Source organism: Schistocerca nitens, chromosome 11, assembly GCF_023898315.1.
Source record: "Schistocerca nitens isolate TAMUIC-IGC-003100 chromosome 11, iqSchNite1.1, whole genome shotgun sequence".
Lineage (NCBI taxonomy): Eukaryota > Metazoa > Arthropoda > Insecta > Orthoptera > Acrididae > Schistocerca > Schistocerca nitens.
Window position 1 is genome coordinate 72,619,845 of NC_064624.1, and position 17,750 is coordinate 72,637,594.

Genomic DNA, 17,750 nt, shown 5'->3' on the forward strand with positions numbered 1-17,750 from the left:
CCTTTAGTGGGTAATTCAACCTTTTTCTCATGGTCACCTCCCCATTGGCAGTCCCCTCATCAAGATTCGAATAGAGGGACTGGTCTGGAATCTTTTGCCAGAGGAGAGATCATCATGACACTTTTACAGTTACAGTCCACATGTCATGTGAATACAAATTATGTGTCTTTAATGTGGTGGTTTCCGCTCTCTTTTGCATCCTCATACCGTTGATAATTCCTGATTCCTCCGCCTTTTAGGAGCAGTTTCCCACCCCAGGGCAGAGGGCGCTCTGAACCACTTTTGTGCGTCCCTCCACCTTCTTTGACAATGGTGGTGGCAGGCAGGGCGACTTCTCATACCAGAAGTCTTGAGCCCTCAGTTGTGATGAGTTCACTCATAATTTAAGCAACGCAGGTTCCAGGATATTTTAACTAGTAGTCAAAGGTGCAACCCTACCTTTTTCCCCAGTGGCACCTATGTAGCGCCTAAAGGGAGTGGTGGGGGCAAACTGGTCAGGGGTTGCAACACATGGAATGGGCGCCATGTCCTGTTCCCAGCGATCAAAGAGGCATAGAGAACGAGGAATAGGGGTATGAGACACGTAAAGTAGGACCAAGTGTAGGAGGAAAACAAGAACGCGAGGGGGAGAGTGCATCAATTCGTCACACTCGTTGTGACGATCTATGTGTACTAGCTCGGAGGAAAGTATTACAATGATCAGAGAATAACGTACTATGAGTGGAGAGCGTATGGATGAACTTCTCATTGCACTAACACGCCAACTCCGAGATGCGTTAGGAAAAGCACTACAAAGAATAATTAGAAAAAAGTCGTCTGTATTTGGGATTGCAGACAACTGCACATGGAAATTCCAAAAATCGAGGACCTTTTTCTAGCCGTCAGGAAACAAGTAGTAAACTGCGGGTCCACAAATCCACGTCACGGAATTCGTCTTCGTTTGTGGGAAGTATCTAAAGTCCTGAGAGAGGAGGGGTTTTAGGGGCATATGATTAGGAGTCATACGGGCAGCAAGGGACAACACCTCTCGTACCAAGAACCAGAAACCTATGACTGATATGGACACCAGATGGTGCTCGTCCACATAAAAAAATCACAGGCCACAAACAAGGGGGTGTCTGCAAGGTGAATCGTTTGAAGGCCTCATTGGCATATTTGTGTGTAAGGTTCCAGGAAGATCTTACATCAGTGGCTAAATGAGGAGCGCATACCGATCATCATATGGCACACCAGTCGACGAGGGGTGCTTCACCTGAGCCACATCCGGCGTCCTGTTCTCCTGGAGATGTATGAACGCATAGCACATCTCTCATACAGTGTGTGTGATGGTGATGTTTGGTTTGTGGGGCGCTCAACTGCACAACAATCAGCGCCCATACAAAGTCCCTATTTTTACACAGTGCAATTTTTACACAATCCGATGTAGCCACTGTCACGAATGGTGGTGATGATAAAGAAATGATGAGGACAATACAAACATTCAGTCCCCAGGCAGAGTAAATCCCCAAGCAGGCCGGGCATCAAACGCGGGACACCATGACCCAGAGGCAACAATGGTAGCCACCAGACCACTGATCGTGTGTGTGTGTGTGTGTGTGTGTGTATACACAGTCTGTAACACTGGAGTCACGCCACTGAACAGTCACCACAGTCCTGACGGCAGCAAGACCAGATAAATACGAGAACTGTCGGGTAGTAATCCTTTTAACATTTCACACATCCAAGCTTCTGACAAGGACAGCATACATAAAAATGGAAAAGGATACTGAGGCTGTGCAAGATGACGATCAGTTTGGCCAGGAAAGATGAAGGGACCAGCGAGGCAGGTGTAATATCGGAGTTGTAAGCCAGAGTAATGAAAAATCAGGGCACTTTCATAGGATTCTACAACCTAGAAAAAGCTTTCGACATTACGAAGTGTTGCTACATAATACAAAAACTGGTAAAACTATGTCTGAGCTATAGTGAAAGATGTATAACATACAATGTTTACAAGAACCAAGCAGGTGCTATACTAACAGAAGACAAAGGGAAAAGGGCGGAGAGTGTACAGCTAGGATGCAGTATGTCTTCACTACTGTTTAATCTGTACATCGGAGAAGCAATCACGGAAATGAAAAAAGGGTCGATGGGCAGGACTAAAATTCACGCTATCAAAGTTCGCTGAGGATCAAGGCACTCTCTGGTCCTTGCCGTGGGAAACTACCCCTAAGGCGGAAGAATCCGCAATGATCAATGGCATGAAGTTGCAGGAAGAAATGGAAGCGAGAGCATTAAAGACACATATCATGTGTCCACAGGACAAGTGGCCTGTAATTGAAAAAGTGTCACTATGGTCTCCCCATTGGCAAAATATTCCACAATAGTTCCCCTCTCGGATCTCCGGGAGGGGACTGTCAGGTGGGAGGTGACCACGACGTAAAGACTAAACAACCAACTAAAGGATGATGATCTACGAGTCGGGGCATGGAATGTCAAAAGCTTGACGTGGCAGGGAGGCAATAAAATCTGAAAATGGACATATCACGACTCAATGTGGATGTAATAGGGATCAGTGAATTGAAATCGAAAGAAGACAAGGATTTCTGATCAGATGGGCATAGGATAATATCAACAGCAGCAGAAGATGGTATAACCGGAGTAGAATGCGTTATGAATAGGAATGTAGGGCAGAGAGTGTGTTGCTGTCGACATTTCAGTGATGGATCTCCTCTCATAAGAACCGACAGCAGACCAGCACTTGCGACGATGGTTTAGGTATACACGGCGACGTCGTAAGCTGCAGATAAAGAAGTATATGAGGATACTAAAAGAGTAATACACTATGTAAAGGGAGATGATAATCTAATAGTCATGGGGAATAGGAATGCAGTTGTAGGAGAAGGAACACAAGGAAAGGTTTCAGGCGAATACGGGCTTGGGATAAGGAATGTGAGAGGAGAAAGACTAATTGAGTTCTGTGATAAATTTCAGCTGCCAATAACGAATACTCTGTTCAAGAATCGCAAGAGAAGAACCTTTACTTGGAAAACGTCGGATAATATGGGAAGATTCCAGTTAGATTACATCATGGTCAGACAGAGAATCCGAAATCAGATACTGGAGTACCCAGGAGCAGATAGAGACTCAGATCCGAATGTTGTAGTGATGAAGAGTAAGCTGAGGCTTAAGAGCTTATTCACGAAGAATCAATACTGGAAGAAGTGGGATACAGAAGTACTAAGGAATGAAGAGACACTCTTGAAGTTCTCTAAGGCTATGCATACAGCAATAAGGAATAGCTAAGTAAGCAGTACAGTTGAAGAGCAATGGCCACCTCTAAAAGGTGTAATCACAGAAGCTGGAAATAACAACATAGTCACAAAGAACTTGACTGCAAACAAATCCTGGAAAACAGAAAAATACTTTAGCTAATCGATGAAAGAAGGAAGTACAAAAATATTCAGGACTATAGAAATACAAGTCGCTGAGGAATGAAATAAATAGGAAGTTCAGAGAAGGCTTGCATGAAAAATGTGAAGAAATCGAAAAAGAAATGGTTGTCGGAAGGAAAGTCGAAACAACATTCGGTGAAATTAAAAGCAAGGATGGTAACATTAAGAGTGCAACGGGAATTCCACCGTTAAATGCAGAGGAGAGGGCTGATAGGTGGAAACGGTCCATCGAAGGCCTCTGTGAGGCAAAAGATTTGTCTGATGTGATAGAAGAAGAAACAGGAATCGATTTAGAAGAGATAGAATATCCAGAATTAGAATCCAAATTTAAAAGTGCTTCGGAGGACTTAAAATCAAATGAGGCAGAGGGGATAGATAACATTCCATCAGAATTTCTAAAATCACTCGGGGAAGTGGCAACAAAACGTTTATTCACGTTGGTGTGTAGAATGTATGAATTCGGCCACATACCGTCTGACTTCCGGAAAATTGTCGACATTATTCAGAAGACTGCAATAGTTGACAAGTGCGAGAATTATAGCACAATCAGCTTAACAGCTCATAACTAACTGACGTAGTACGAGTATTTGCAGTAGATCCTGATGCAGGTAGGAATTTCTGTGTGATGGTCTGGATAGATGTCTACGTATTACACATTACGACCATCTTCACCTGTCGGCGGTCTCTGTCAGTCAACAGACGACGTCGGCCTGTACGCTTTTATGCTGTACGTGTCCCTTCACGTTTCTGCTTCACTATGACATCGGAAACAGTGGACCTAGGGATGTTTAGGAGTGTGGAAATCTCGCGTACAGACGTATGACACAAGTGACACTCGATCACCTGACCACGTTCAAAGTCCGCGAGTTCCGTGGAGCGCCCCATTCTGCTCTCTCACGACGTCTAATGACTACTGAGGTCGCTGATATGGAGTTACTGGCAGTAGTTCAAAAATGGTTCAAATGGCTCTGAGAACTATGGGACTCAACTGCTGTGGTCATCAGTCCCCTAGAACTTAGAACTACTTAAACCTAACTAACCTAAGGACACCACACACATCCATGCCCGAGGCAGGATTCGAACCTGCGACCGTAGCAGTCGCACGGTTCCGGACTGCGCGCCTAGAACCGCGAGACAACCGCGGCCGGCTACTGGCAGTAGGTGGCAGCACAATGCACCTAATATGAAAAACATCTGTTTTTGGTGGTATCCGGATCCTTTTGATCACATAGTGTATTTGTCCGCAAGAACGATCTAAGGTTCCAGTAATACAATTCTGTCGGTCGCGATCTTTTGTCAGTAAACGCCCAGCACTGTACCGTTAGTGTATTTTCAGGCAGCGACTTGAAAACCTCTCCCACTGAAAGAGAGTGTCTGTGCCGTCAGATTAGGTTCTTGCGTATTTGTGGATTGCGTTGTGTGTCACATTTTGTTACCGATTTATGACAACGACCTGCTGACAGGTGCTACGTGTAAATTACGTTAATGGTTACAGCTGACACCAATATGGTCAACGAAAATTGATCAGTTACGGTCCCCAGTAACTTTCTTTCCTGTTTGATAACTTCTTTGCCATTAGCGTCCTTTCGGTAGACACATGTAAGATCAAACTACTTTCAGTTTCTCTGTAGCGATAAAAACGTAGACGAAACCAAAGTTAGGTATAGTAATGAAGTGTTACAGGAGGTAAAAAGCACGAATATTATATCACTCAGATTACAAAGTAATCTTCACACTGTAACAAAGGAACTTAGTGACTTTTGTGTTCCTATCGTTATTGAACAGACATTCATAAAGCTGCCCCTTTTGCTTCTGCAGTTGCCGTATGTGTTATGTAAGTAATATTAATCAAACTCTTCTCTTTCTCGAGTAATCTTTGTTCTCAAGGAAAAGTGATTTGTAAAATATAGCCAAGGACCTCATGCTGCAAGTAGTTTATTGTAAAGTTGGGCATACTTACCGCTGATTCACAGTTCATAGCATTTCTCAAGAGGATTATGCAAAGGAACACTACTGAGTCACAACGATGCTAACTGCTTTGGGTACACAGTGACTCAAGGCAGTTACTGCACCACGCAGTCGGTCAATGGAATTGAGCAAAAATGGTTCACATGGCTCTGAGCACGATGGGTTCAAATGGTTCAATTGGCTCTGAGCGCTATGGGACTTAACATCTATGGTCATCAGTCCCCTAGAACTTAGAACTACGTAAACCTAACTAACCTAAGGACATCACACAACACCCAGTCATCACGAGGCAGAGAAAGTCCCTGACCCCGCCAGGAATCGAACCCGGCAACCCGGGCGCGGGAAGCGAGAACGCTACCGCACGACCACGAGCTGCGGACGGGAATTGAGCACGAAATGAGTTTTTTAAGACAAATCCATTATTCTCGCTCCTCTTTAAATTATTTTTATTTTCCCTTCACTTACTATTCCTATTCAACGTTTCTGTTAGGTGGAATTTGGTCTGGCGTGTGCCAATGATTATTGCAGCTATACATTTAATATTATTCCCACTTTCCTATTTTGCTTCAGTAATCAGCAGCCTCAGTCCATTCCAGACAATATGTTCCATTGTAATTACCTACAACAGTTCAGGACATGTTGACATATTTTAAAGTTAGAGAAGGTCCCTATTTTCCTCTGGGAGCCGGGGGAAAGTTCATAAGTCTTCTGTATGAATAGCTGGCGTGAACAAGTCAACGCCAGAAGCCAGCCTTCCTTCAGTACTTAAAACCGAGTCCCCTGATTGGCCCTGCGGAGCCCCCTGCAGAGCTTTGCACAACTGTGTGGGACTCCTCGCCGCTCAGAGGGAGCCCAGGGGCGACGGCTGTTCGCGCTGTCCGACCAACCTCGTTGGCTGAGCGCGCCTCGCTTTCTGAACAGGCGCCCGGGGCTGGTGAGATGTCGGCCCTCCACAGAGAACTGACTCTGGACACTGCGTGCGGGGAGGGTCTGCGAAATTTCTGGCCGGAGACACTCAGACACAGGCAGCCGGATGGTACACTCATTTCCATTGGAGCGTGGTCTTAGACATGAAGTCAGGTTAAGATTTTATAAGTTAGGTCATATTTGCACAGGGTAGGATGAGGACTGTAAGGTGTAGGGAGAGTGATTAATTTTACTTGTTTTCTCTTTCGCACGAGAAGTTTAATTGTTTTTTGTGGAGGTTAGAATTATGTATTCACTTTGTTGCGTAATCTTGTAATTAGTGGCATGGACGCTATGAAACTGGTTATTAATTACGCGCCATTTATCTATCTAGTGCAGCTGGCCAGCCGTAGTTCCTGTTTCGTTTGTGCAAAATTCTGGGCTGGAGGATTTTTTCCCTTGTGTGGTTTTGGATGCCACGCAGTCACTGGCCATTCCAACGCTCACTGTAATTGCCGTTACTGGAAGGACCTCAGGCCCACATGTCTATCGAATCCCACTAGGCACATACCATACCTATAATTGTTCATTTCTGTGGCCAAAGTGTCCTTAGTTGCATTTTAACTCTTGAGAGTATTTTTGTTCTGTTGTTGCAACTACAAAAATTCGTGATTTTTTTCACTAGACGCTTTTCACTTTATTGAGGTAAAGCATCATCTGTGGTCTGTAATTAAGCTATTTACATTTAGATTTGCCTTTACATTGAAAACCAGTTCGTTAAGAACACATTGATATGTACTTACGGTGATTTTCGGTTGATTTCTCTCTTACATCGGGAAATGCCGTATGCTAATATATTGTTGTTTTTATGCGTTAGACATTGATAATTTTGGTCTTATTTTTAGATGTTCTACAGCACTATACATTTATTATGGTTTTCGCTACCCATTTATACGCACGCATCTTTGTAGTGGCAACGACAGAACAAAAATACCCTCAACAAATCAATAATCCCTGGCATTTACTGGCGATTGAGAACAGGCGTTGTTAATTTCCATGTCTCTGTGATCTCCATATGAGTGGATAATCGTAGGTTTACTCTAATGTAGATCTTTATCCCAGACGAACGAAGAGGCTATCTGTCCACAGCTCCAGTGCTAAATTCACGTGGTCCATCCCTGCTTTGGTGTATGTAAGGAAATAAAGTGTAATACACCCGTTCCTAACATAACCTTTTTGTATAGAAATAGTCTATGCCAAGTAACTTGTATAGGTGAACAGTATCTCAGCTGTTTAATTAAATGAATTTCATATGATGTCAGGCTAAAATGCATGGAAGTTAAACATGGACCAGAAGAGAATAGAAGCTTTCGAAATGTGGTACTACAGAAGGATGCTAAAGATTAGATGGGTACTCGCGGTTCTAGGCGCGCAGTCCAGAACCGTGCGACTGCTACGGTCGCAGGTTCGAATCCTGCCTCGGGCATGGATGTGTGTGATGTCCTTAGGTTAGTTAGGTTTAAGTAGTTCTAAGTTCTAGGGGACTGATAACCACAGCAGTTGAGTCCCATAGTGCTCAGAGCCATTTGAACCACCATTAGATGGGTAGATCACATAACTAATGAGGAGGTACTGAATAGGATTGGGGAGAAGAAGAGTTTGTGGCACAACTTCACTAGAAGAAGGGATCGGTTGGTAGGACATGTTCTGAGGCATCAAGGGATCACCAATTTAGTACTGGAGGGCAGTGTGGAGGGTAAAAATCGTAGAGGGAGACCAAGAGATGAATACACTAAGCAGATTCAGAAGGGTGTAGGCTGCAGTACGTACTGGGAGATGAAGAAGCTTGCACAGGATAGAGTGGCATGGAGAGCTGCATCAAACCAGTCTCAGGACTGAAGACCACCACAACAACAACATGTCTTTGTGTATGGCGAATCCGTTACAAAGCTTTCTAATAGATAAATAGTTTGATAAACGCAGTCGCCTTGCCGTTTAAAATTGTCTACTCCCCTTTGGCTCAGAGAGTGTTTGATTATCCTGGAAGCTATCAAAGGTTATGCCCAGTGAATCTAAGTAAATAATACGTCGCTACAAGGTCGGCCGTATCTTCGCGTATCTCTTGGGTTTGCTTGGTAGTTTTTGTTTCTTTGGGTTCGATCACTTAGTTGGTTTGTTGCTTCAATAAATCGCGATCCCGTATGCCACATGTCTATGGTAATGGGACACCCGTTCCTAACACAACCTTTTTTTATAGAAATAGTCGATACTAAGTAACTTGTATAGGTGAACAGTATCTCAGCTATTTAACTAAATGAATTTCATATGATGTCAGGCAAAAATTCATAAAAAGATATTAACTTGTTACACTCGGCATGTACGGTTAAAATTATCCTTTCTTTTAGAAACATTTGAAATTACTAAATATGTGGCATACCTAAAATTCATATTACTAATTGCACAATCTAACGCTAATTATTAAATTTATTTCTGGATTCATTTATAAAATAATGTTATAACTTACTGATGATTATTCCTTTGACAAGAAAGTATGTAGACGCTTTTGCTTTGTAAACTCTTTTGAATATTATGAGTACTGCGGAATTTCAGGAGTGGTGGGTATGTGTGTGATGGAGGCACACGTATTTCTTTTATGGTCGGCACTAACAACGTAATTTGGATTATTAAGTGGAAATTGTAAATACAGTGTAATATTGAAAAATGCGACAAAGAATAAAATTCAAGTTATCTTCATCTTTTATTTTGTCATCACGAACCAACAAAGCAAAAGCAAAATTTCAGCCTCAAGAATGTACCCTAGACGCAAAAACTGGAGTCCACAACAAGAGAAAATGAAGATAAGTAAAAAGTTTTTATTTTGTATATCTTACGTCTTTCGGAGTTTTGAAACTAATGAGAACACTAAGAAAAATTTAATACAGATATGTGGGAGAGTAAGATTACAACATGCAGTGAACAATTTATCCACCCACGAAGCGAGAGAGGAGCAATGGAACCCCACTCGGGTTAGTAAACTACAACCCCATTTCCTGCTGCGGCTCCGTAAGGGTTTGTAAATGAAAAAACAGAGCGGAGTTCGTCGTGAAATTAATATGTCCCCCTTTTGACGTATCTACGAATAATGGAAAAGTAGTACCGGTACTTACGTGGATCGTCAGTTCTTAAACGATCGACTGTGTACCGTGGATCGTCAGTTCTTAAACGATCGACTGTGGCCTCTGGAACGTATTCTGAAAAATAAATTGATAAAATCTCAGTGGAAAAATAGAACATGTATTTAATCAGCTACTATAAAATTATTGGTCATTGCTATACCGAGACTTCCGTCAACTGCAATAAAACGTTACCTGTTGTGTTGGACTCTGGGTCACTGAAGTCGGTAGCTCTGACTGCCGCCATTAAAATGTAGATTAGCCAAATACTGGTTCTGTAGATCATAATGCCGGGATAAAGCTGCTACGTCAAATAAAGAACTCCCTCAAAATACCTTCATAAGATTTTCAGACTGCTGAAGAACCTGTAATTTTATGAATAAATGAGTTAATTTTCTTTCTACATGGTATAATACACTTTAACTTGTGTAAATTAATGTTTCACTCCGACTAGGATCCTTATCACTCTACAAGACTCATATAACTTCGTCCTGTCCAATATATATAAGAGATGGGGTGGGAGGATGTCTTGAGTATAGCAGCAGCTTTCGCCAGCTAAACGAGCCTTAGGCCGGTAAGGACATGCCAGCACGCACTTCCTAGCATGGTGCTGGGTGAAATTAAGTACTTGGGGAACTTCATAGCGACAACTGAGTGCTGACTCGAATTATTATTTAACCGTACATGGTTTATGTCTCGAGAGGCCACAAAATGATCGTCATGGATGTACCATTATTTTAAACTATTGTACGCTATGTAATCAAAAGTATCCCGACACCTGCCTGAAAATGACTAACAAGTTCGTGGCGCCCTTCGTCGGTAATGCTGGTAATCAATATGGTGTTGGCCGACCATTAGCCTTGGTGGCAGCTTCCACTCTAGTAGGCATACGTTCAGTCAGGTGCTGGACGGTCTCTTGGGGAATGGCAGCCCATTCTTCACTGAGAGCTGCACTGAGGAGAGGTGAGGCCTGGCACGACGCTGGCGTTGCAAAACATCCCAAAAAGAATCCGTAGGATTCATGTTAGGGCTCTGTGCAGGCCAGTCCATTACAGGGATGTTATTGTTGTGTAACCAACTAGCCCTAGGCCGTCCATTGCGAATAGGAGCTCGATCATGTTGAAAAATTCAATCATTATGCCCAAATTGCCCTTCAACAGTGGGATGCACGAAGGTGCTTAAAACATCAATGTGGGCCTGTGCTGTAATAGTTCCACGCAAAACAAGATGGGGTGCAAGCCTCCTCCATGAAAGACAAGACCACACAATAACATCACCGCCTTAGAATTTTACTATTGGCACCACACACGCTGGCAGATGACGTTCATTGGGCATTCGCCATACTCACACCCTGCCATTCGATCGCCACATTGTCTACCTTGATTCCGCACTCCACACAACGTTTTTCCATTGTTCAAGCGTGCAGTGTTTACGCTCCTTACACCGAGCGAGGCGTCGTTTGGCAAGTAAGTGGTTCAAAAGGCTCTGAGCACTATGTGACTTAACTGCTGAGATCATCAGTAGTGTGGGACGTCACAGATGGTATCTCTGAGCCTAAATCTGTGTGCATACTGTACGCTCTTTGTGGCACTGGCCTGTTTCGGTTTTTAGGAGTTTCGTCGTTCCGGTTTCGGCAACAGCCGTTCTCGGTAAATTTTTGCAGTGATGTCACGAGAGGTAATTCGGAAATTAGCATCTAGGCCGATAGGTAAACGCGAGAGTCAACACGAACATTCTCTGGGTGCAGAACGTGGGGCTTGGTGTAACGGAACTGAGCTCAGGCCCACGCTTTAACTTTGTACACGACTTGTATACTGAAGGCAGTTTCTCTCATGGACTTTAAAGCACTGCAGCTTCCTGATTATGAGATTGAAGACAGCATCGTTAGCTGCATATGATGGTCATGGTGGTGATCGGGGCGCGACAATGGTTGGTACCAGTATGTTCCAAAAAGCGGCGAGAGAAACTGCGATCCTTCAGCAGGTCGTATGTCGGAGTTCTGTTAATCACAAAGGATCCAGTGTTTTAGGTAGCCCTTGGCCTATCTACCGTATGCATATCTGTCAGAAGAACGCGCATACTGTAGCTATCTTACAGTAAAAAAAATAAAAAAAAAAAAAATAAAAGCTCCGTCCGAAGAGGCCATGAAGGCCCAACGGTACTGATCGGCAGCCATGTCACCCTCAGACCACAGGCATCACTGGATGCGGATATGGAAGAGCACGTAGTCAGCACACCGCTCTCCCGGCCGCTTGTCAGTTTACGAGACCGGTTCCGCTACTTGTCGATCAAGTGGCTTCTCAGTTTCCCTCAGCGGATTGGGTGTTGTCCTAATCATCATTATTTCATCCCCATCGACGCGCAGGTCGTCGAAGTGGCGTCAAATCGAAAGACCTGCACCAGGCGAACGGTCTACCCGACGGGAGGCCCTAGCCACACGACATTTCATTTCATTTCAGCGGATGGTCACCCGTCCAAGTGCTAACCCTGTCCGACAGCGCTTAACTTCGATGATCTGACGGGAACCGGTGTTACAACCACGGCAAGGCCGTACGCATCTTACACTACAGGGTCCAAATTTAAACATTACGCATTTCCTCCAGTCCAGGCAAACTGAGCCAATCGGTTGGTTCTTTTTGCGCCGGTCGTGCACTAGGGTGTACCTTAGGTAGCTTTTAAAAAGACGATTTTTTCAAGTGCGGTTCCTGAGCAAACTATGCAGAGCTATGATTTTTTGAGCACGGTAAGTATCAATTGGGGGATTGCGACTTCTATCATTTCAATTCATGGTAGATATGCCGAAATTTTCACCATATTTTTCCAAGACGGTATTCTCGGAGCACTTTTTTCGATACCATCCAGAGGTTCAGGGTTACGATTAATAAAAGGTCTGAGGCGAAAGTGTAGTTTCAACTGACGTAGTGAACAAATGAAAGAGGTTTTACAATCATCGCAATGGTTGTGAGGTGACGAAATTAAATTTTTAGTCAGCATTTCTTCACTAATAAGACTATATGACGCCCTGTCCATCAACAATGGGCACTTCATGCCCTAGGTGGTACTTCAGCGACAAGAAAATGGGCTAAAAAGGGTTTTAATAAGCCTGAAAAGAACTTAAAACATCATTTATATTTGGAAAGTTAACAAATTCAATAAAATATTTCTAGTAATATTTTTACTTTTTTAATACATCATAAGCTGGGCATTTTCGATGAACAGTGGTTATCAAGCAAAGCACCCAAAGAATGTAAAACAAGAGACTGTGTGTAAACCTTATACGAAGAGTACTTATTTATAGCTTATATGCGTCAAAGTATATAAATGAGGGGAAGTACATACATAACCTTTCCAGATTGTACTGACCTGCAGAATTCTCTTTTGTATGAGCAGGACACCGTGTTACAGACCAGCAGGAGAAAGTGCCTGTCAGAGCACAAAAAAGGCGAATATGTTCCCCTTTAAAAGACTTTGACAGGGAGTGGGGAGCCAGCTGCATGAACCCGTGTTCCTCACCAAATGCTTTGGCATGAGAACACGCTCGCGGTTTCTTGCGCTGGAACAGAGTAGCAGAGAGATATTGCGCACGTAAGGGAGAGGAGGCAGTGCCAGTGAGGGACAAAGAGCAAGAATATAATGATGGTGGAAGACAGAACATGGCAGGGAAAGAGAAAGATTTATGAAGGCAATAACAGTGGGGACGAATTAGAGTGAGATATTGATGGTCAGTGAGAGACTGCGGCAATAATACAGATGGAGAGATGGATGGAGAAAGAAACAGTGGAAGCAAAACAGAGAGTAGACAGTGGAAATGAGAAATACAGATGAGTGGAGACCATACACAGCGTTGGAAAGGGGCAGGTGTGGGAGGGGGGTGGGTTATGTACAGGGAAGGGCATATTTTGAATTGAAATTTGAAGCACGTGAGTGAAATGAAAAAGATAGGTTCAACCTTCCAGAAAATTTGAACTTAATTAAGTGGTTCATACATTCTCTCAAGAATAAAAGCTCTTCTGGTTTTGATGGTGTTTGCAATAGAATACTAAAGATTTGTTCCCATTTAATAAGTCTGGTATTGTCTGAAATATGTAATACATCACTGATTCAATGCATTTTCCAAGAGAGACTAAAATATGCCGTCTTTAAACCCCTCTTTAAGAAAGTTGATAAGAGAAACGTCAGTAAATCCCGACCTATTTCACTGCTGACATCATTTCCCAAAATTTTTGAGAAGGTGATGTGTTCTAAAAACGTATATCTCACATTGGCAACATTAATATCTCCAATAAATCACAGTTTGGATTCCATAAGGGTTGTTCTACTGAGAATGCCATTTAAATGTTCACACACCAGATATTACACGCATTAAGTAACAAAATAGCACAGATAGGTATTTTCTATTTACTATCCAAGCCATTTGATTGTGCAAATCATAGTATCTTACTAGATAAATTGAAGTTTTATGGGATTGATGGTATAGCCAACGAAGGGATCATGTCATATCTAACCAAACGAATGCATAAATTCAACGAACGGAATCAAGGGACACAATTCTGATTGGGGAGAAATCACATATGGAGTTCCCCAAGGCTCAATCTTAGGTCCACTACGGTTTCTCATATATATAAATGATGTACCAACTAATGTAAACAAGCAGAATTAGCTCTTTTTGCATATGACACCAGTATTGCAATCACTCCCAGTATCCATACAGAAATGGAAGAAATGGTGAACAAAGTTCTCAAAAGTATTATTGACTCGTTATCTACGAATGGTGTCAGCCTGAATTTCACAAAGACACATCATATTCAGCTCTCCATCTGTAGGGCAACTGCATCAGTGATAAGTGTAACACACGTTGAAGAAATAATACATAGGGTGGAAACTTCAAAATTCTGAAGTGTCCGTATTGATGAGAATTTAAATTAAAAAAAAAAACACATTTTGGAACTCCTAAAACAACTTAGTTTGAGCACTATTGCACTTAGAATCAGGGCAAATTTTGCAGAGAGAGGCATCAGTAAGTTGACACATTTCGATTATATTCGTTCTGTAATGTCATATGCAATACTGTTCTGGGGTAACTAATCTTTAAGAAAGATCTTCATTGCCCAGAAATATGGTGCAAGAGTAATACGAGGTGCTATCTAAAATTTTCGGGACTGGTGCTGCCATCTGTTGAAAACTTTCGCTTTGGACTAACAGTCACCATCACCCTCAAAGTAGTTGCCATCCGCACGTACACACCGGTCCCAGCGCTTCTGCTATGGGTGAAACGTTTTCTGGAAGTCCTGTTCTTTGAGGGTGTTTATCACCGACAGCAATGCTTCTTGAATCCTCTCAAGAGTGTCGAACCGACGGCCTTTCAACTTGAGTTTCAGTTTTGGGAATAGCGCGAAGCCAAAGGGTGCCAAATCTGGCGCGTACGGCGGGTGGAATATAACCCCCATGTCGTTTTTTGCCAAAACGGTCCTGGTGAGCAAGGACGTGCGACAGGGCGCGTTGTCGCGATGCAGCAGCCAGTTCCGTTGACGCCAAAGTTCGGGCCGTCGTCGCTGCACGTTTTCACGGAGCCATAGCAAAACGTCACAGTAGTACGCGGAACTCACTGTTTGATTCCGTGGGACGAATTCTTTGTGCACAATTACCTTGCTATCAGAGAAAACGATGACCATGCTCTTCACTTTGCTCTTCACCTGTGTCGCCTTTTTTGGGTCTTAGAGAGCCTGGGCTCTTCCACGGGGACGGTTGTTGCTTTGTCTCTGGGTCATAACCGTAAATCCAGCTCTCGTCGCATGTGACAACCCGTGAAAGGAGGGTTGGATCATCAGATGCGGTCTGACGAAGGTGCACACTTCAAGACGCTGTGCCTTCGTAAAATCGCCACACACCAAACAGAGAGTATTGTGGAAATCAGTGTGGACACGCAACACGTCTTCCCACCTAAATGACACTCTGCACACTGACTCATCAGATATGCAGCTCTCACCACCTAGTTGTGCAAAGATATACTACTGCTACTTTCCAGATGGCAGCACCAGTCCAGCAAATTTTGGATTCCACCTCGTACGTGGGGCTCACCTGTGATTTTCTTCTAGACATCTGTTTAAGAAGTTGGGCATTCTGACTACTGCTTCACAGTATATTTATTCCCTGATGAAGTTTGTTGTAAATAATCCTCTACAATTCAAAAGGAACAATGAGAAAAAAAGGGGGTGAAACGGGGGCACCACGCTGACACAAAAATTTTTGACGACTTACCCCGTGATATAAAATGTCTAACAGATAAAATTTGAAAATAAATTGAACAAGTTTCTCCTTGACGACTCCTTCTATTCCGTAGAAGAATTCTACATCTACATCTATACTCCGCAATCCACCTGACGGTGTGTGGCGGAGGGTACCTTGAGTACCTCTATCGGTTATCCCTTCTATTCCAGTCTCGTATTGTTCGTGGAAAGAAAGATTGTCGGTATGTCTCTGTGTGGGCTCTAATCTCTCTGATTTTATCCTCATGGTCTCTACGCAAGATATACGTAGGAGGGAGCAATATACTACTTGACTTTTTGGTGAAGGTATGTTCTCGAAACTTCAACAAATGCCCGTACCGAGCTATTGAGCGTCTCTCTTTCAGAGTCTTCCACTGGAGTTTGTCTATCATCTCCGTAACGCTTTCGCTATTACTAAATGATCCTGTAACGAAGTGCGCTGCTCTCCGTTGGATCTTCTCTCTCTCTTCTATCAACCCTAACTGGTACGGGTCCCACACTGCTGAGCAATATTCAGGCAGTGGGCGAACGAGCGTACTGTAACCTACGTCCTTTGTTTTCGGATTGTATTTTCTTAGGCTTCTTCCAGTGAATCTCAGTCTGGCATCTGCTTTATCCACCATCAAGTTTATATGATCATTCCATTTTAAATCACTCCTAATGCCTACTCCCAGATAATTTATGGAATTAACTCCTTCCAGTTGCTGACCTGCTATTTTGTAGCTAAATAACAAGGGATCTATCCTTCTATGTATTCGCAGCACATTACACTCGTCTACATTGAGATTCAATTGCCATTCCCTGCACCATGCGTCAATTCGCTGCAGATCCTCCTGCATTTCAGTAGAATTTTCCATTGTTACAACCTCTCGATATACTGCAGCACCACAAAAAGCCTCAGCAAACTTCCTATGTTATCCACAAGGTCATTTATATATATTGTGAATAGCAACATTCCAACGACACTCCACTACGGCACACTTGGAATAACTCTTACTTCGGAAGACTTCTCTCCATTGAGAATGACGTGCTCCGTTCTGTTATCTAGGAACTCTTCAGTCCAATCACACAATTGGTCTGATAGTCCATATGCTCTTACGTTCTTCATTAAACGACTGTGGGAGACTGTATCAAACGCCTTGCGGAAGTCAACAAACACGGCATCTACCAGGGAACCTATGTCTATGGCCCTCTTAGTCTCGTGGACGAATAGCACGAGCTGGGTTTCACACGATCGTCTTGTTCGAAACCTATGCTGATTCCTACAGAGTAGTCTCCAGAAAAGTCATTATACTCGAACATAATACGTGTTCCAAAATTCTACAACTGATAGACGTTAGAGATATAGGTCTATAGTTCTGCACATCTGTTCAACGTCCCTTCTTGAAAACGGGGATGACGTGTGCCCTTTTCCAATCTTTTGGAACGCTACGCTCTTCTACAGTACACCGCTGCAAGAAGGGGGTCAAGTTCATTCGCGTACTCTGTGTAAAATCGAACTGGTATCCCATCAGGTCCAGCGGCCATTCATCTTTTGAGCAATTATAATTGTTTTTTAATCCGTCGGTTATCTATTTAGATATCTACCATTTTGTCATCTGTGAGACAAGCTAGAGAAGGAACTACAGTGCAGTCTTCCTCTGTGAAACAGTTTTGGAAAAAGATATTTACGATTTCGGCCTTTAGTCCGTCATCCTCTGTTTCAGTACTATTTTGGTCACAGAGTGTCTGGACATTTTGTTTTGATCCACCAACCACTTTGACATAAGACCAAAATTTCTTTGGATTTTGTACCAAGACAGTGCATAGAACTTTACTTTCGAAGTCGTTGAACGCCTCTCGCATAGCCTTCCTCACACTACATTTCGCTTCGTGTAATTTTCTTTGTCTGCAAAGCTTTGGCTATGTTTATGTTTGTGGTCAAGTTCCCTTTGTTTCCGTAGTAGTTTTCTAACTTGGTTGTTGTACCACGGTGGCTCTTTTCCTTCTCTTACGATCTTGCT

General features: G+C 43.1%; 1 protein-coding gene across 2 annotated transcripts in view; it reads right to left on the bottom strand.

Moving 5' to 3' along the window:
- The window catches only part of LOC126213008 (poly [ADP-ribose] polymerase tankyrase-1-like), an 88,006-nt gene that overhangs the window by 60,919 nt on the left and 9,337 nt on the right, over positions 1–17,750 (bottom strand). The window contains exons 2-4 of one of the 2 annotated variants that reach the window (XM_049940562.1): positions 12,845–13,034; positions 9,677–9,846; positions 9,476–9,559 (exon numbers count right to left, since the gene is read on the bottom strand). In XM_049940562.1, the coding sequence (XP_049796519.1) occupies positions 9,476–9,559; positions 9,677–9,767 (175 nt within the window). In that variant the 5' untranslated portion in view covers positions 9,768–9,846; positions 12,845–13,034. The remainder of the gene's footprint in view (positions 1–9,475; positions 9,560–9,676; positions 9,847–12,844; positions 13,035–17,750) is intronic. The other variant, XM_049940563.1, reaches the window with a different exon arrangement.